General features: G+C 33.8%; 1 protein-coding gene across 1 annotated transcript; it reads right to left on the bottom strand.

Annotated features, from left to right (window-relative positions):
- Positions 1 to 18,649: 18,649 nt before the first annotated feature.
- On the bottom strand, positions 18,650 to 20,410 carry LOC139888563 (uncharacterized). The gene has a single exon (XM_071871566.1). The coding sequence runs from the start codon at positions 20,408 to 20,410 to the stop codon at positions 18,650 to 18,652; it is 1,761 nt and encodes a 586-aa protein (XP_071727667.1).
- Positions 20,411 to 20,689: the final 279 nt, after the last annotated feature.

Below are 20,689 nucleotides of genomic sequence, written 5' to 3'. Positions count from 1 at the left end.
GTGATAATGCTAAAAACGAACATATATTTCATAGCATTATTCCTCAAGAAAGACAAGCTTTTAGTTGCAATTGTTCTATTTACAAGTAATATTCGTTTAGATAATAAAAGGTGAAGACAAAAGACAGATTCGACGAATTGAAGACGCAAATGACCAAAAAGCTCAAAAGTATAAAATACAATCAAAGAGGTTCCAATTATTGATAAGAAACGTCTCGAAATTACAAGAGTACAAGATTCAAAACGCAAAGTACAAGATATTAAATTGTACGCAAGGACGTTCGAAAATCCGGAACCGGGACCAGAGTCAACTCTCAATGCTCGATGCAACAGACTAAAAATTACAAGTCAACTATGCACATAAATATAATATAATATTTAAATAATTCTTATAATTATTTATATATTATATAATATATAAAAATCCGTCGGCAAGAAAGGAGCCAAAATGTGTGAGCTGGTTTTACAAACTCCGCGAGTTGCGGAGTTTGTAGTGAAAATGGGCCGCGAGTCGCGGAGTTCCCCTGGACAAAAATCCCTATAAAAGCTAGCGCAATTCGACAATTTATATATCATATAATCTCTCTCCCTCTCAATATATACGTAAATATATATATATATATATATATATATATATATAATTTATATTTTAATTTTAATTTTAATTTTAAATCCTAATAATAAGGGTATGTTAGCAAATGTTGTAAGGGTGTAAGTCAAAATTCTGTTCGTGTAACGCTACGCTATTTTTAATCATTGTAAGTTATGTTCAACCTTTTTAATTTAATGTCTCGTAGCTAAGTTATTATTATGCTTATTTAAAACGAAGTAATCATGATGTTGGGCTAATTACTAAAATTGGGTAATTGGGCTTTGTACCATAATTGGGGTTTGGACAAAAGAACGACACTTATGGAAATTAGACTATGGGCTATTAATGTGCTTTATATTTGTTTAACTAAATGATAGTTTATTAATTTTAATATAAAGATTTACAATTGGACGTCCCTATAAATAACCATATACACTCAATCGGACACGATGGGCGGGATATTTATATGTACGAATAATTGTTCATTTAACCGGACACGAGAATGGATTAATAGTCACTAGAATTATTAAAACAGGGGTAAAATTATGTACAAGGACACTTGGCATAATTGATAACAAAGTATTAAAACCTTGGGTTACACGTATTCGATATCCTGGTGTAATTATTAAACAAAATAATAAAACCTTGTTACAGTTTAAGTCCCCAATTAGTTGGAATATTTAACTTCGGGTATAAGGATAATTTGACGAGGACACTAGCACTTTATATTTATGACTGATGGACTGTTATGGATAAAACCAGACGGACATATTAAATAATCCAGGACAAAGGACAATTAACCCATGGGCATAAAACTAAAATCAACACATCAAACATCATGATTACGGAAGTTTAAATAAGCATAATTCTTTTATTTCATATTTAATTTCCTTTATTTTATATTTAATTGCACTTCTAATTATCGAACTTTTATTTATTGTTATTGTATTTAATTGCACTTTTAATTATCGTACTTTTTAATTATCGCTATTTTATTTTATCGCACTTTTATTTATCGCAATTTCATTATCATTATTTATTTTACGCTTTAAATTATGTTGTATTTATTTTTACATTAGGTTTTAACTGCAACTAAAGTTTTAAAATCGACAAACCGGTCATTAAACGGTAAAACCCCCCCTTTATAATAATAATATTACTTATATATATATTTGTAATTTTGTAAAATAAAACTAATATAGCGTTAAGCTTTGTTTAAAGATTTTTCCCTGTGGAACGAACCGGACTTACTAAAAACTACACTACTGTACGATTAGGTACACTGCCTATAATTGTTGTAGCAAGGTTTAAGTATATCCATTCTCTAAATAAATAAATATCTTGTGTAAAATTGTATCGTATTTAATAGTATTTCCTTGTAAAATTTAATAGTATTTTATACCCCATAGCTTTAACTATCAAGTATTTTTGGCGCCGCTGCCGGGGAAAATCTAGCTTAAAAGTCGGAAGCGCAACGCTAAATATATAAAAAAAAGGATTTTTATTTTTAGTTTACTTTTATAAAAATACGCTTTTGTAAAAATACGTTTTAATTATTCGAAAACATAAAAAGAAAATAAAAATATAAATATTTTTAAGAGTTTGTTAAATATTTAAGTTTTATAAAGTTTCTTTATTTTTATTTTATAAAAATATAAGTTTTATTTAAATATTTTGTGTTTATTTAAAACATATAAAATTTTTTTTAAATAAACCAAAAAAAAAATAATATTAACTTATTTTTAAGATTTTTATTTTTAATAAGTATTTTTATTTTAAGTTTTTGAAATATATTTTATATAAATTATATATATATATTATTTTATCAAATTATTATAAAAAAAACGAACTGGGCCAGATTAAAATCGAAGCCCAAAGCATATTTTAATTATAAAACGAAACTGGGCCGAACTGAGCCCAGTATTATCAAACCCCGCGACTTGCGGAGTTTTCCAGCTGGGAGTACCGCGACTCGCGGAGCCGTCTGACACGGGTTACACATAACCCTAATCCTGCATTAATTACGGGTTTTTATTATTATTATTATTTAAATTAAACCCTAATTAGGGTATTTTTATTATATAATTTAGTTTTTATTTTTATTTTGTATTTTTAGTTAAATTAGTGTAATTAGTTTATAAAATTAATAGTTTTATAAAATAAATATTATAAAAATAATATTTTTATAAAAATTGTACTTTTTAGTATATTTTTATATTTTGTCTCTTTTTATTTGTTTTAACGTAATATTTGTATTTTTTTCGCTCGTATTTAGTTTTAAATATAGTTTTTGCCATAGTTATTTTTATTTCTAGATTTTTAGGCTTTGCCGTAAAATCTCTTAAGTGCTTTTTCTTTAGACTAAGATCTAGGTGCTTTAGAATTTTGCAACGCCTTTTTAAGTTTTAGTTCCTTTTTAAGTTATTGCCATTTGGGATATAGTTTTACTTGTAAGCTTTAATATTTTTAGACGCAACTTTTAGTTTTTAGTTTTTAGTTCCTTTTTAACTTTCAACGCGCTACATTTTTATTTTTATTTTTTGACGCCTTTTACCTATGTATCAATTATCACTCCAATTAGTAATCTCAATTTGCAATTTTAATTTTAAGTTAGTGATAGTAATAAGGTTGGGTTAGTCGAGTATTTTAAAGTTTTATAAGTCACTCTTTTTCTTTCTTATTTTTCGACGCCTTTTAATTTTCAACCCTTTTTCTTTTTCGACCTTTTTCGACGCGCTCTTTTTCTTTCTTATTTCTCGCCATTCTAGTTTTAGGGCATAGATTTTTATTCTACTTCTTATCTAAATTTTTTAAAATTTCGAAAATTTATTTTAAGTGGTTAAATTGATAGACATCAAAATTTTCTGGTTCGTAGTAATAGTTGGATTTGTACGTGGACCGGGTTATTGGAGCCAAACAGTACTCAATTATATTGAGACCAAACGAATCCTTCCCCTCTGCTGCATCTTTTGGCTATTCGAAACGTGGGCAAAATCAGAAAAGCCTATTAATTGGATAACTTATATAATTTTTCTTTCCTTTTAAAAACTAATACGATATTCAGTGAATGCACCGAGCAAGACGTTCACCACCTTTTGTACGTTCACCACCTGTAACTCGATCAAGACATCTAGCTAATATTAACGCCGTTGATTTTTCTTTAGAATCGTCATCCAGTCGACCAAGTACTCCAATCCAAATTTTCGATAATCCATTTTTTGAACCCGACCTCACAATTGAGAATCCGGAGAATATTCAGGGATAATTCATAGATCCTGAACCATTAATTTTTCCTCCATAACTACCAATCATTCAAACAGAGATTGTTGAGGAACGAACCATTAAATCAGAATCCTCTAGTGATTCAGATTCAACAAATTCAATTATGGAAGTAACAGAAACTTTAAGTATGGAAGACCGAATGCGAGCTAAACGCACTGGCCAAGGTCACGCAATTACTCATCCTGACATTAATGAGCCAGATTATGAAATCAAAGGACAAATTCTACATATGGTAACTAATCAATGCCAATTTAGCGGTGCGCCGAAGGAAGATCTAAATGAACATCTTCGTACCTTTAATAGGATCTGCACACTATTTAAAATAAGAGAAGTTGAAGATGAACAGATATATCTCATGTTATTTCCCTGGACTTTAAAGGGAGAAGCCAAAGATTGGTTGGAATCGTTACCTGAAGGGGCGATCGATACATGGGATGTTTTAGTTGAAAAATTTCTTAAACAATTCTTTCCGGCATCTAAAGCCGTAACACTTCAAGGAGAAATTGTTACGTTCACACAGAAACCGAATGAAACTCTATATGAGGCGTGGACAAGATTTGGAAAGTTATTGAGAGGATGTCCGCAACATGGTTTAGACACCTGTCAAATAGTACAAATATTCTACCAAGGATGCGACATCACTACAAGGAAAGACATCGATATAGCAGCTGGTGGTTCTATTATGAAGAAAACAGAAACTGATGTTTACAAAATTATTGATAACACTGCTTCCCACTCACATGAGTGGCTCCAAGAAAAAGATATCGTTAGATCATCTAAAGCAGCTAGAGCCGATTCTAGTCATGACTTAGATTCCATTTCTGCAAAGATAGATGCCGTCGAGAGACGTATGGAAAAGATGACTAAGGATATTCACTCAATACGAATTAGTTGTGAGCAGTGTGGAGGACCACATTTGACAAAAGATTGTCTCAGTATTGAACTAACAATGGAACAAAGAGAGAATATTTCATACATAAACCAAAGGCCTGGAAATAATTATCAGAATAATTATCAACCGCCAAGACCGATTTACAATCAAAACCAGAACTATAACCGAAATGTTCCATACAACAACCAACAAGGTCCTAGTAATCAACAAGTATCCAACAATACTTACAATCAGCAAAGACCTAATTTTCAAAACAAACCACCACAAACCGATGATAAAAAGCCAAATTTAGAAGATATGATGACGAAACTAGTTGAAACTCAAACACAGTTTTTCACATCTCAGAAACAAACTAATGTACAAAATGCTCAAGAATTTAGAAATCAACAAGCTTCTATTCAAAATCTGGAACAAGAAGTAAGTAACCTAGCAAGGTTAATAGGTGAAAGAAAACTGGGAAGTTTACCTAGTGATACAAATGCTAACCCCCGGAATGAAACAGCTAAAGCCATTACCACAAGAAGTGGTACAACACTTAAACCACCTGAAATACCTGAAATTTCTGATGAATCTATTCCTACTCCACAAGAACCACAACCTGAACAAGATAAGGAAAAAGAACCGGTAGTTGAAAAGGTTAATGAAGATAACACAGTTAAGGCTAAACCTTAAGTTAAACCATACCAACCACCACTTCCTTACCCGAGTAATTTGAAAAAAGAGAAACTTGAAGCCGAACAATCCAAATTCTTGGATATGTTTAAACAGATAAATGTAAATCTTCCTTTCATTGATGTAATTTCAGGAATGCCTAGATATGCTAAATTCTTGAAAGATCTAATATCAAATAGAAAGAAAATGGAAGAACTATCGGCTGTTACTATGAATGCTAATTGTTCAGCAGTGCTGTTGAATAAGATACCAGAAAAACTATCTGATCCAGGAAGTTTCACAATTCCATGTTTTCTGGGTAGTCTTAGTTCAATAGAAGCATTGGCAGATTTAGGTGCTAGTATAAATTTAATGCCGTATTCACTATACGCTAAACTAGACCTTGGACAATTGAAACCAACAAGAATAAGTATACAACTAGCCGATAGATCAATAAAATATCCTAGAGGGATAATGGAGAACATGCTAGTTAAAGTTGGTACTTTAGTATTTCCAGTAGATTTTGTTGTTCTGGACATGGAAGAAGATTCTCAAGTTCCTCTCATATTAGGAAGACCATTCTTAAACACGGCTAAAGCAATGATAGACGTGTTTGGTAAGAAATTGACCCTAAGTATAGAGGATGAGAGTGTTACCTTTTCAGTTGATAGAGCAATGCAATAACCGCAATCTGCAGATGATACATGTTATTATATTCAAACTATAGATTCACATGCAGAATTATTAGAAGAATTTCCAGAATTACAAGGAATGGGAGAATGTTCTTTAGGAGAAGGAACTGAACAAATTGATAAAGCTGAAATATTAGCTACACTAATAGCTAATGGATATGAACCAACAACAGAAGAAATTCAAATGCTAAAAGAAGAAGACAGATATCGATATAAATCATCGATAGAAGAACCTCCGAAATTAGAGTTAAAGCCACTTCCAAACCATTTGGAATACGCTTATTTACATGGTGAATCTGAATTACCTGTAATAATATCGTCTTCTCTTACTGAAAATGAGAAATCACAACTCATTTCTGTGTTGAAAGCTCATAAACCAGGTATTGCATGGAAGATTCATGATATCAAGGAATAAGTCCTTCGTATTGCACACATAAAATCCTTATGGAAGAAGGTCATAAAACGTATGTGCAACGCCAACGAAGACTAAATCCTAATATGCAAGATGTTGTTAAAAAAGAAATTATTAAACTGCTAGATGCAGGTTTAATTTATCCGATTTCTGATAGTCCATGGGTAAGCCCAATTCAATGCGTGCCTAAGATGGGTGGCATGACTGTTATTATAAATGAGAAAAATGAGCTTATTTCTACTAGGACTATAACAGGATGGCGTGTGTGTATTGATTATAGAAAATTAAATGACGCCACCAGAAAAGATCACTTTCCCTTACCTTTCATTGATCAAATGTTGGAAAGATTAGCCGGAAATAGTTACTATTGTTTTCTATATGGTTTTTTCGGATATTTTCAAATTCCAATAGCACCCGAAGACCAATAAAAAACCACATTCACGTGCCCTTATGGTACTTTTTCTTACAAACGCATGCCATTTGGACTTTGCAACGCCCCTGCAACCTTTCAAAGGTGCATGATGGCGATTTTTCACGACATGATAGAAGAATGCATGGAAGTTTTCATGGATGACTTTTCAGTCTTCGGTGATACATTTGAATCATGTCTAGTTAATCTTGAACGAATGCTTATTAGATGCGAACAATCAAATCTAGTACTTAATTGGGAGAAATGCCATTTCATGGTTAAAGAAGGCATCGTTCTTGGACATAAAATTTCAAAGGAAGGAATTGAAGTGGATAGAGCTAAAGTAGATGTAATTGCTAAACTTCCACATCCCATCAATGTTAGAGGAGTTAGGAGTTTTCTAGGGCATGCCAGTTTTTACCGACGTTTCATAAAAGATTTTTCTAAAATTGCCACTCCTATGAATAAACTCCTAGAAAAAGATGCAACATTCATCTTTTCAGATGAATGTATCAAATCTTTTAATATTCTTAAAGAGAAACTCACTAATGCGCCGATCATGATAACACCAAATTGGAATCTACCATTCGAACTAATGTGCGATGAAAGTGATTTTGCAATGGGAGCCGTTTTAGGACAAAGGATTGAAAAAAGATTTCAACCTATATATTATGCTAGTAAGACGTTACAAGGAGCACAAACAAATTACACAACTACTGAAAAAGAACTCCTTGCTTTTATCTTTGCTTTTGACAAATTTCGTTCATATCTCGTTCTAGCAAAAACGGTGGTCTATACCGACCATTCTGCTCTTAGATACCTATTTTCGAAACAAGATGCTAAACCAAGATTAATCCGTTGGATCTTACTCTTACAAGAGTTCGATATTGAAATCCGAGATAAAAGAGGAGCAGAAAATCTCGCCGCTGATCATCTTTCTCGTCTTGAAAATCCTGAATTAGAAGTTCTAAATGAATCGGCCATACAAGACAACTTTCCTGATGAATATCTATTGAAGATAGATTATAATGAGATTCCATGGTTTGCAGAGTATGCAAACCACTTAGTTTGTGGATTCCTTGAAAAAGGATTATCGTACCAAAAACGAAAGAAATTCTTTAGTGATATAAAACACTATTTCTGGAAAGATCCACATCAGTTTAAAAGTTGTCCAGATGGAATAATACGCCGATGTGTATTCGGAGATGAAGCTAGTAAAAACTTAAACCATTGTCACACAGGACCAACATGAGGGCATTATGGGCCTCAACTAACAGTAAGAAAAGTTTATGATGCTGGATTCTATTAGCCTACAATTTACAAAGACGCGCACCTTCTTTGCAAATCCTGTGATGCTTGTCAAAGGGCCGGAAAAACAAGTCAACGTGATGAAATGCCACAAAATGTCATTCAAGTATGTGAAGTATTTGACATTTGGGTTATTGACTTTATGGGTCCATTTCCAAAATCTCATAATAATCTATACATTCTCGTAACCATTGATTATGTATCTAAATGGGCGGAAGCACAAGCTCTCCCAACTAACGATGCACGAGTTGTAGTCAACTTTTTAAAACGTCTTTTTGCAAGGTTTGGAACACCGAAAGCTTTAATAAGTGATCGGGGTACTCATTTCTGTAATAATCAACTTGAGAAAGTTCTCAAAAGATATGGAGTAACTCATAAAATCTCCACCGCATATCATCCACAAAGAAATGGACAAGTTGAAAATACCAACCGAGCTTTAAAACATATTCTAGAGAAAACCGTAGGATCAAATCCGAAGGAATGGTCCATTAAATTGGAGGATGCACTCTGGGCTTTTAGAACAGCCTACAAAACTCCAATTGGAACCACACCTTTTAAACTCGTTTATGGAAAAGCATGTCATCTTCCAGTAGAAATTGAACACAAAGCATTTTGGGCTTTGAAGACATGTAATCTTGATTTACATGAAGCTGGACGTCTACGGTTAAGTCAATTAAACGAATTAGAAGAATTAAGACATGAAGCATACGAAAATTCGTTAATCTATAAAGAAAGAACAAAGAAATGGCATGATAAAAGAATCAGAAGTTCAAAAGAATTTAAAGAAGGAGACAGAGTTCTTCTTTTCAATTCACAATTCAAGCTATTTCCTGGAAAATTGAAATCAAGATGGTCTGGACCATTCATAGTCAAAAGAGTTTTCCCATACGGAACGATAGAATTAATAAATTCAAATGGGATTGAATTTAAGGTTAATGGTCACAGAGTTAAACATTACATAGATAGTCCAATGGAAGTTGACAATGAAGTTAATCACAATTTCGATACCACAGCTAACTAAGTGTGGGGAGAATCAAGTCTTTAAAGGATTTTATGTATTTCTGTTAGAGTTAGATTTTTTGTTTTCGTGTAGGTCTCGAAAATGGAACCCGAATGGTCTTTCCCTAGCAGACCCTAAAGAACTAGTCTTCTCCCCCCATTCGGAATTTTTATTTTTTTAGGTTTTACGAAATGAAGACTTCCTATGAACTAAACCATGGTCTAATGCTACACGCTTTGATCACTAAACGTAATAATGACACACTTCCAAGTGAAATAGTATCATTAATCAGAGGTAAATTGGAGTGAGTAAGAAAAGAATCCAGATGCGAAGATAATAAGTCACAATTTGGTAAAGGAAAATCAAAATCCGCAGCGAAAAGAAGAGCACGACACCTTGAAAAATGTCACAAATGCGGAAAATGGTGACACGAAGGTAAATGTTCAAATAATCAAACCTATTCAAATACCGAATTTGTTACTTTATGCAGAGACGGACCGTTCATATGTTTAGAAGAAAAAACATTAAATGCTCGAGGTTACGCCTATGTAGCCATGAAAAATCAATTAGTCCGACTATCTTATGAGTGGGCTAGAGCATATCACTAAGAAATATATTTCACAGGTAAGTCTGTACAGTTTTTATTTTTATTTTTAACCTTTTGATAATAAACGCTAATTTGTTCGCTATAAAGTATTAAATTGGTATTCGATAAAATTAGGTCTTGCGACCGAAATTATTGATATCATTCAAACATTTATTACATCACTGCGAAATTTAACGTTTATTCTTAAGGTATAAATATCTTTAATCAATCAACCTAAAATATTTCAAAAATTCATCATGAGTTAAATTAGGTCATGGAACCGAAATTACTTTACCGAAAAGAGGGGCGCATATTTTTGATAATATTTGATTGATTAAAGTGGGATAAAAGCCAAAAAGATTTTTAATTTTTACCATGTTTTTAAAATTAATAAATTAATATTAAATAAATATTGTAAACTTTTAAAATTGTAAATATTTGGAAAATTAATATTTTTAATATAAGTTTGTATGTATAAAAACAAAAATATAATTTAAGTTTGGTGTGAATTTATAATATGAATTTTTAATTAAGTTTGGTGTATTTTTTTTTTAATTTTATGCATTTTAAATTTAAGTTTGGTGTGAATTTAAAAACAAAAATTTACTTTATTTCGTAAGTTAAAAATATGATTTTTAAAATTCGTCGTGAGTTGAAGACTAGGTCGTTGAACCGAAATTGCTTTACCCAAAGGAGGGACGAGAACTTTTATTATCATTATTTTTAATCTTATTGAATTAAAGTATGCCAAAAACATAAAAAAAAAAACCCAAAAAAATCTTTGCTTTTAAAACCGCGCTTTAAATAGACAAATTTTAAAATTTTGTCGAGGGATGAACTAGGACATCGTTCCGAAACGACCTCGTCCTAAACAACAAGGGAAACAAAATTTTAAAATTAATTAATTAATTGTTTTATAAGTTAAGGTGTTTATAAAAAAAAAAAAAAAAAAAAAAAAGGTCACCGCAACTGCGGAGTTTGAAAGCCAAATCCACCGCGACTCGCGGAGGGTCTAAAATCCAGAAAAAAAATATAACAGCCGAACAGATCAGTTGCACACCACCACACCCACAAAACTGCAAAATAAACCGAAAAAACACTCCCAAAATCGAATTTTTTCACCAAAAATCATCACATTTTTTACTAAAATCATGTTGAGAAGGATGCTATCAAGAAATTACTCAAGAAAAACGGTAAATTTCTACACCTAAACACCATTTAATCCGAAAATTAGTGTTCTTGAGCAATTTTATACCCAATTCGATTTTGATGCTTTTTAGTGTAATTATGCTTAAATTGTTTATGTATTATGCTTGTATAACCTAGATTGATGCTATTTAACATGATTAGAAGCCTTAAACTTCAAATTTTGAGTAATCTAGGGTTTGTGTTCTTGAGCAAATTTGGGGCTTTTTGATATAAACAGGTTATGGCCGATTTTTGTCATGAATTGTTGCTAAATTAAGTAGTGTAACATGTTTAGGTAGTTAAATGATCCAAACTTTGAGCCTAAACATGATTTTGAGAATTAAAGTGGACTTTTTCAAGTCTAAAATTCATGAACTTGATTTTTGAGAGATAATGCCATTTGAAACTTGTTTAACTGCTAATAATGATTATTTTGACATGTTATTTGATTTGAATGCTTATGAACTTAGTGATCATTTTCGTATATGCTTATTTGAAAAAGTGTAGATTTGATAAAAATATGAAAATGAGCATAAGTTTGATATAAATTGAACATGTCATTGTAATTATTTTGATTGATGATTTTGCTGACACTAATGCATATTTAGATGCACAAAAATTGTGTTTGATATGTTTTGCAGACTGAAAGGGGTGAATCTTTATCCCAAGCTCGCAATGCTCCTCCTGAGAATGCGGAACAACAGGAGGTTGATAACTATTACAAACAAGATATACCTCATCCAGTTATGACATTTTCAGATATGCACGTGGAAGATTTGCACCCGAACTTGAGATTTGACAGACGTTGGATAGATCATCCAAAATACTAAAGGGGCTTGCATACTCTTCATTCTAAAGTTGTTGAAGTACCTAGGGTAATAGAATGGGGACCATTAGAAACTGTAGAATTGGCCGAGCCAATTAGAGAATTACTTACACAGAGGTATGGTAATTCTACTTTTAACGATTGGGTACAATTATTCAACATGCGTAGACCTGTATATAAAGTATGGTGTGAAGAATTATTGTGTAGTATAGAAATAAATGATCGGGTAGCTAGTTTAACCGATCGTTCTTTTATTAGATTTTTGTTAGGAGGTTCAATGCGCCACATGTCTCTACTAGACATGGCTCAGGCCTTATGTATATATACGTCTGAGGAGCTAGCATCTGCCGATTGTTGAGGGTTGATACTAAATGGTAGGAAAATTGATGAAAATTTTGATACGCATGGTGTATGGAGTCAAATGACTAGCCATCACCGATTTAAAGGGGGAAATTACTCTTATTTGGATATAGATAGAGCTGAATTAAGAGTAACTCACAGGTTTTTAGCCAATTCGATTACACAGCGAGGTAAAAATAAGGAAAAGGTAAATGAACAGGATTTGTTTTACCACATGTGTATTCGAGACCCACAAAGCGCTGTAAGTATACCTTATTGTGTGGGTTATTATTTATCAGCTATGGTTAAGGGGATGAGACCGCACAGTATACTAGGAGGTGGTATATTTATTACATTAATTGCTGAGTATCTCAATGTGGATATAAGTCGGGGGGATTATTAATCGAAGAACCAGAACTCCGCGATACAATTGGTTTAATTGTATATCATGGTGCTAAGGTTTTGAAGAGGCGAAATAAGCCGCAGTACAATACCATGGAAGACATCCACAGGTTGAGAGAAATCAACAGCCAGGTAATGTGGGAGGGGGAAATTAAATGACAGAAATGCAAAGGTTTATAGCTTCACAAGAGTATGAAAATGCTAGACATCGAGCATTTGAAGATTGGCAAGTTCATCAAAACCAAATCATAGCTCATTGCCAACATGTAGGTAGAAACTATATTCCTACTCCAACGCCCATATTTCCTCCCTGGTCTATAGAGATGCAACCACCGTATCCTACTTATAACCCAGCTGAAGCATTTTATAACACATATGGTTATGCATGGAACCCCTTCTGGTATCAGTATCATCCCTAGTCTACTTAGTTTTATTTATTTTATTATTTGTAATGTTGATACATTTAATACTTATGTTGGAATTGTATTAGTTTTTATAATTTACTAACTTTTATTTTTAGATTTTAATAATTTTTGAATGTGGGGTAATATACCAAACTTCAAAAATATGTATATATATTTGCAGTTTATCTTATGTACACAACAGGGTAAAATAACACATTTTCAAAGACTGGCATTAAGTTCAGCAAAAGCAACTAATTTTGACGACAAGATGCAAAATATATGTGAAATAACAACAAGACGGAATGAACAAATGATGTGCACCATTTATCATTCAGCAAACAAACACAAATATGTTTGAAAACTTTGGTAAAATTTAATCATTTCTACGCTAATCACCCTCAATAATTTAAATGGTTACTGATTTCTTGCAAATGAGGGCATTGCAAGATCTTAAGTGTGGGAAGGGGTTAAATTCTTTCGGAATTTTAAAATTTTTACCTTATACACTTGGTTACCATTAAAAATACTAGTAAAGCAGTAGTTGTTTTAGAATCTAGTGCTCTCTGATAATAAAGAACAGCCCTAGTCTTATATACTGACTACCCAATTCTAGTAAAATTTTTAAAAATTTTCAATTAAATGAACTCAAAATCATGTTTATACATATTTATGAACGATAAAACTAGGTGTTAACACCAAAATTATTGTTACCTTGGAAAGGACATAAATTGAGAAACAAACTAAAATGTTAGAATTCATTTAAGAATGGAATAGAGGAGAACAAAAAGGAAAATAAAAGTCAAGTGTGGGAAATTTTCACCAAGTTATTCAAAATATATATCACATATTTTTGTACAAATAATTGAAAATACTTTTGTTTTGGACGATAATTAACTGTTTACCCAATTTACTGTAAGAAACATGGATCTACACGATGAATCAATTCCATCATTAAAAGGAAGTAAAGTCTTCCGAAAAAGAAACGCGCTTCTTGATTTAGGTCATGAAGTTGTCGTCCAGACCAGCTGTAGGTTGACGAAAAATCTAGAAAAGTCATCTCTAAAATCAGCAGGAAATCCACGGACCTCAGCATAAAACAGGGTCGCCAAGTGGTCAGATTTATCCTAACCATGAGAAGGATTTATCTCGTACAATGGGGGGGCACCATGCAAATTAGCTTGATAAGACTAATGAATCAGATCCCCAGAAAGGATAATCTCCTTTAAAGATCAAAAATCAGATTTTAAGACTGATATTACTCAATCCTAGAGATTGACCTTAAAGATTGAGAATTACAAACTCTTGGAATTTAATGATATCTAAACTCGAGCTTGAACGAGAAAATATTTTGATCAAATTATAAACCGATTTGTTTTCTGAAAACCCATTTTCAATGCGTTCATTACCATTGAACGTAAAATCCTAGGAATTCACCTGGAATTCATTAGGTCACCTGAACCAAATCGGGTGTCAACCATAAGGATGGTGGTTGCATAGTATGATCAAAGACAGGACCTTGTGCCAGACCGGAAAATTATAAGGGTGAGCTTTACTATTTCTCCTACCAAGGATAGTAATTGCGTCCGACACGTTATAGACCATAATTAAAAGCATGTCAGGGGACATTGCCTTAACAGTTGCTTGTTCAACGCTTTCCTTTACAACCGAACGGTAGTTTATCGAAAGGTAATATTCAGAGCAAGTAAACTGGACGTGTTGCTTTCCCAATACAAAGTTAGCAAGTGGGTAACACAAAACCGCAAGTTTTGAGCTAAAATTTTCAAATATGAAACCCACCAAACCCACAAAAAGAATTTGCAAACACCGGTGAAGGGTTATTCCGGAAAACTTATCTAGGGTAAAAGCTAGATTTAATTTTCAAAAGATCAAATGTTTTCATAAAGATCCAATTTCCTTAATGAATCTAAATTTTTATAGTCATGTGGGACTGTAAAATACATCGTTACTACCATTGTTTATACTGCCGTAAAGAAATCACTGATGTACAAAGTGTGAAGAATAAATAAGTGATTCTAGTATTTCAAGACGATATTGCTTGAGGACAAGCAACGCTCAAGTGTGGGAATATTTGATAATGCTAAAAACGAACATATATTTCATAGCATTATTCCTCAAGAAAGACAAGCTTTTAGTTGCAATTGTTCTATTTACAAGTGATATTCGTTTAAATAATAAAAGGTGAAGACAAAAGACAGATTCGACGAATTGAAGACGCAAACGACCAAAAAGCTCAAAAGTACAAAATACAATCAAAGAGGTTCCAATTATTGATAAGAAATGTCTCGAAATTACAAGAGTACAAGATTCAAAATGCAAAGTACAAGATATTAAATTGTACGCAAGGACGTTCGAAAATCCGGAACCGGGACCAGAGTCAACTCTCAACGCTCGACGCAACGGACTAAAAATTACAAGTCAACTATGCACATAAATATAATATAATATTTAAATAATTCTTATAATTATTTATATATTATATAATATATAAAAATCCGTCGGCAAGAAAGGAGCCAAAATGTGTGAGTTGGTTTTACAAACTCCTCGAGTTGCGGAGTTTGTAGTGAAAATGGGCCTCGAGTCGCGGAGTTCCCCTGGACAAAAATCCCTATAAAAGCAAGCGCAATTCGACGATTTATATATCATATAATCTATCTCTCTCTCAATATATACGTAAATATATATATATATATATATAATTTATATTTTAATTTTAATTTTAATTTTAAATCCTAATAATAAGGGTATGTTAGCAAATGTTGTAAGGGTGTAAGTCGAAATTCTGTCCGTGTAACGCCACGCTATTTTTAATCATTGTAAGTTATGTTCAACCTTTTTAATTTAATGTCTCGTAGCTAAGTTATTATTATGCTTATTTAAAACGAAGTAATCATGATGTTGGGCTAATTACTAAAATTGGGTAATTGGGCTTTGTACCATAATTGGGGTTTGGACAAAAGAACGACACTTGTGGAAATTAGACTATGGGCTATTAATGTGCTTTATATTTGTTTAACTAAATGATAGTTTGTTAATTTTAATATAAAGATTTACAATTGGACGTCCCTATAAATAACCATATACACTCAATCGGACACGATGGGCGGGATATTTATATGTACGAATAATCGTTCATTTAATCGGACACGGGAATGGATTAATAGTCACTAGAATTATTAAAACAGGGGTGAAATTATGTACAAGGACACTTGGCATAATTGATAACAAAGTATTAAAACCTTGGGTTACACGCAGTCGATATCCTGGTGTAATTATTAAACAAAGTAATAAAACCTTGTTACAGTTTAAGTCCCCAATTAGTTGGAACATTTAACTTCGGGTATAAGGATAATTTGACGAGGACACTCGCACTTTATATTTATGACTGATGGACTGTTATGGACAAAAACCAGACGGACATATTAAATAATCCAGGACAAAGGACAATTAACCCATGGGCATAAAACTAAAATCAACACGTCAAACATCATGATTACGGAAGTTTAAATAAGCATAATTCTTTTATTTCATATTTAATTTCCTTTATTTTATATTTAATTGCACTTCTAATTATCTCACTTTTATTTATTGTTATTGTATTTAATTGCACTTTTAATTATCGTACTTTTTAATTATCGCAATTTTATTTTATCGCGCTTTTATTTATCGCAATTTCATTATCATTATTTATTTTACGCTTTAAATTAAGTTGTATTTATTTTTACATTAGGTTTTAACTGCAACTAAAGTTTTAAAATCGACAAACCTGTCATTAAACGGTAAAAACCCCCCTTTATAATAATAATATTACTTATATATATATTTGGATTTTTGTAAAATAAAACTAATATAGCGTTAAGCTTTGTTTAAAGATTTTTCCCTGTGGAACTAACCGGACTTACTAAAAACTACACTACTGTACGATTAGGTACACTGCCTATAATTGTTGTAGCAAGGTTTAAGTATATCCATTCTCTAAATAAATAAATATCTTGTGTAAAATTGTATCGTATTTAATAGTATTTCCTTGTAAAATTTAATAGTATTTTATACCCCTTAGCTTTAACTATCAGTTTGCAACCAACTGCGAATCAACATATACTGAGAGTTCTTTAACCTCCAGATATTTTTCTACCCGCATCCCAGATAACAATGCTTCATATTCAGCTTCATTATTTGTGACAGGGAAGCTGAATCGCAGTGCAAAGGTATACTCTTCCCCTTCTGGACTTTTTAGGACTATTCCTGCCTCTGCGCCTTCTGGACCACAAGCCCCATCTGTGTGCATTTCCCACAGCTGTTCGGGCGGAGGTGGTATTTCTTTTCATTCATGCGAGACTTCGATATCTCCGGCTGTTTCAGCCAGATAATCTGCTAGGACTTGCCCTTTTACCGCACTTCGTGGTGAGAAGCTTATTTCGTGCTATCCTAATTCAATAGCCCATTTGGTCATGCGACCAGAATTTTATGGTTTATATAGCACCTGCTCAACAAGTATCAGCGAATGTAAATTTGCTAGAACTTATCAAGCAATTTTGTGTTTATTGACAACAAATAGTTGTTTGTCATACCTGCTTTATCGGCTGATCTGTTAGGACCCTTATTGGGTGCGCTTGGAAATATCTTCGCAAGCGCCTAGCCGTATGCACGAGTGCATAAACCAGTTTTTCGATTGCAGGATAGTTTAATCCGCTCCCTGTCAAAGCTTTGCTAACAAAATACACAGGCATTTACACCTGTTCGCACAGCATATTTATATAATTTTAAATGCCTATTGATTGAAAATTAGCTATATTTAATTTTTATAGTGCGTACCTGTCCTCTGCCGCTATCAACACTGAACTTATTGCTTCCTTCGATGCCGCTAAGTACAGTATCAACGTTTCTCCAGCAATTGGCGCAGTCATTGTTGGCAGCTCTTTTAGCAACTTTTTCATTTCTTGAAACGCCACTTCTGCTTCCTCCGTCCACTTGAAGTCCATTTTCTTCAAGCAATTCTTCAATGTTCCGAAAAAGGGGAGTGACCGCTCTGCGGATTTGGATAGGAACCTTGTCAAGGCCGCCAACTTACCCGTTAAGCTTTGCACTTCTTTTTTATTTCTTGGTGACGGCATATTCTCGATTGCCTATATTTTCTTTGGATTTGCACGTATCCCTCGCTCAGTTATTATATGACCAAGAAACTTCCATTCTTCTTCTTCAAAACTGCACTTCGACGGGTTAAGCTTCATATTAATCTTTCTTAACGATGCAAACGTTTCTAATATGTCCTCCAACAAACCTTATTCTGTTGTGCTTTTTATGACCAGGTCGTCAACATATGCTTCTAAATTTCTTCCAATCTGACCTTTGAAAGCTTCATCTATTACCTGTTGGTAAGTTGCTCCAGCATTTTTTAAACCGAATGGCATCTTGGTATAGCAGTATATGCCCTGGCTTGTGTGAAAAGCAGTATTATCCTCATCGTCCGCTGCCATCTGTATTTGATGGTATCCTTTGTACGCATCTAGGAAACATTTGTATCGGAAGCCAGCTAACGATTTAATTTTCCAGTCTATTTCTGGCAGTGAAGTCAACACACATACGCCAAGACCCATCAGGCTTTTTTACCAACACCGGGTTTGCTACCCACGTTTGATACATTACTTCTCACAAGATGTTTGCTTTGACCAACTTGTCGACTTCTGCTTTCAACCATTCGCTTCTTTCAGGAGCCATGCCGCGTTTCTTTTGTCGTACTGGCGTCAGACTAGGATTTGCGTTAAGCTTGTGCTCAGCAATTTCCCTTGGTACACCCGTCATGTCCGCTTCTTTCCATGTAAAGACGTTCGTATTAGAAGCTAATATATTACGAAGCTTAAACTTTGTCTCATCAGACAATCCTCCGCCAATTTTAATTTTCTGTTCTGGATGTCGAGAGTTTGCGATGATCATGCAGCTTCGAATTTGCTCGGTCTCACTAGGCTGTTGCTCTGCTTGTTCTACGGCCGCGATGCTTGCATCTTGCGTTTCTGACCTTATCTTTGCAATCCCTAGCGGTGTTGGGAACTTGATAAGTTCGTGTACCGTGGAAGGGATAGCTGCTAATTTTTGCAAAGTCGTGTGCCCTAAAAGCGCATTATATTTTGAGTAGGACCTTACGACGGCAAATTCTACTGTCGTACTTCTCACTAATTCCTTATTATCATCGTCCACCAGCTCCAGCTCTAATTCAATGATCCCGATTGGCCATGCGGACTCACCAGAAAATCCTGATAACGCAGTGTTAAGAGCCACTAGCTTGGCTCGCATAGCCCCTGGTAACAAGCGGAAACAGTGCTCGTACATTATATCCACACCGCAACCGGTGTCTACATGCAATCGCTTAATGATGTACCCGCATCTTTTGACACGTCCTTTAATTGTAATGGGCGCATCCGAGGGTTCCTGTGCTATGGCCGAGAATGTGATGGGAGTATTTTCCCATTCCTCAGATACCTCTAACTTGCGCCTCTGATTTATCCGTCCGCTGGTTACCATGTTTATGGTTTTATCCATTTCCTTTCCCTTATTCTTCTTTTGCCACGGATATTCTTTTTCTCCATTTGGCTTGTCGGCTTGTGCTCTTGCGCTTTTCTTCAAGTGTTGCAATCTTCCTTTTTTGAGTTCAGCAACAACTCTTTCAATTAAGTGCCGACATTCATTGGTCTCATGACCGTAATCATCGTGAAAATCACAAAATTTGCTTATGTCTCTGTTTCCATAATACTTTGATAAAGGCACTGGGGGGTCGAAGCTTTTGCACACTGCCTCTGTAGCCAAAATTTCTTTTGGTGTTTTGGTGAGGTCTTTTATTAATGCAACATTTTCAGCATGCCTTCCTCGCCCTCTATTTTTGTTGAACTTGCGATACTTATCATTATGATAGGTACCACCCCTAGGTTGGCCATTACCACCATAACGTTTACCCGGCTTCGAACCTCTTCCCTGCACTCGATAATAATCATCATCAATGTCCATATTTGAAGAGGTATTTCTGCAATTCTGCTTTATATCTTCTTGTGCCCGCATGTAATCATGCGTTTCTTTTACGGCTTCTGCGAAAGTTTCTGGCACTCTTCTTCGTAACCGTTGCCATAAAGACAGGTGTCTGTCAGTATCTATATAATGAATAATGTCGGATACCTTCTGGATTTCTGGCAAATTTTGTATCTTAGCCACCTCTTTGGTATATCTGTCTATTATTTCTCCCAAGCTCTCTTTCGATTTCTGCTTAATGCCGTGACATTCGACATGTTTTCTTTTGCGTGCGCGCAAATTGTGAAAGTTCAATAAAAACCTTGAGCGCAAATCCGCAAAACCTGTAATGCTTTGGGCTGGCAAATTATTGAACCATTCCCTTGCCACTCCTTGCAACACTATTGGTAGCATATGACATGCTACTGCATCACCCCAACTGTGTGTTGTAACAACCCAAACCAATAACCAACCGAACACGCGAAAGAAATTTTTTTTTTAATTCAGAATAGTGCGCCACGCGCACCACCTCAGGGTGCGCGGCGCGCACAGGCCAATTTCAGTTCTGTCCGGTTTTGTCCATTTTCAAATAAAGATCTCACACTTCCCGACATATTTAGACGAAACGCTTTTCACAATGTGATATAATGGTTAAAACTCACACGATTCAATAATAAATAAGTTTAACAAAAA

This window comes from Rutidosis leptorrhynchoides, chromosome 2, assembly GCF_046630445.1.
Source record: "Rutidosis leptorrhynchoides isolate AG116_Rl617_1_P2 chromosome 2, CSIRO_AGI_Rlap_v1, whole genome shotgun sequence".
Classification (NCBI taxonomy): Eukaryota; Viridiplantae; Streptophyta; class Magnoliopsida; order Asterales; family Asteraceae; genus Rutidosis; species Rutidosis leptorrhynchoides.
The sequence above is the reverse complement of the archived record's forward strand: the minus strand, read 5'-3'. Positions and strand labels throughout refer to the sequence as shown.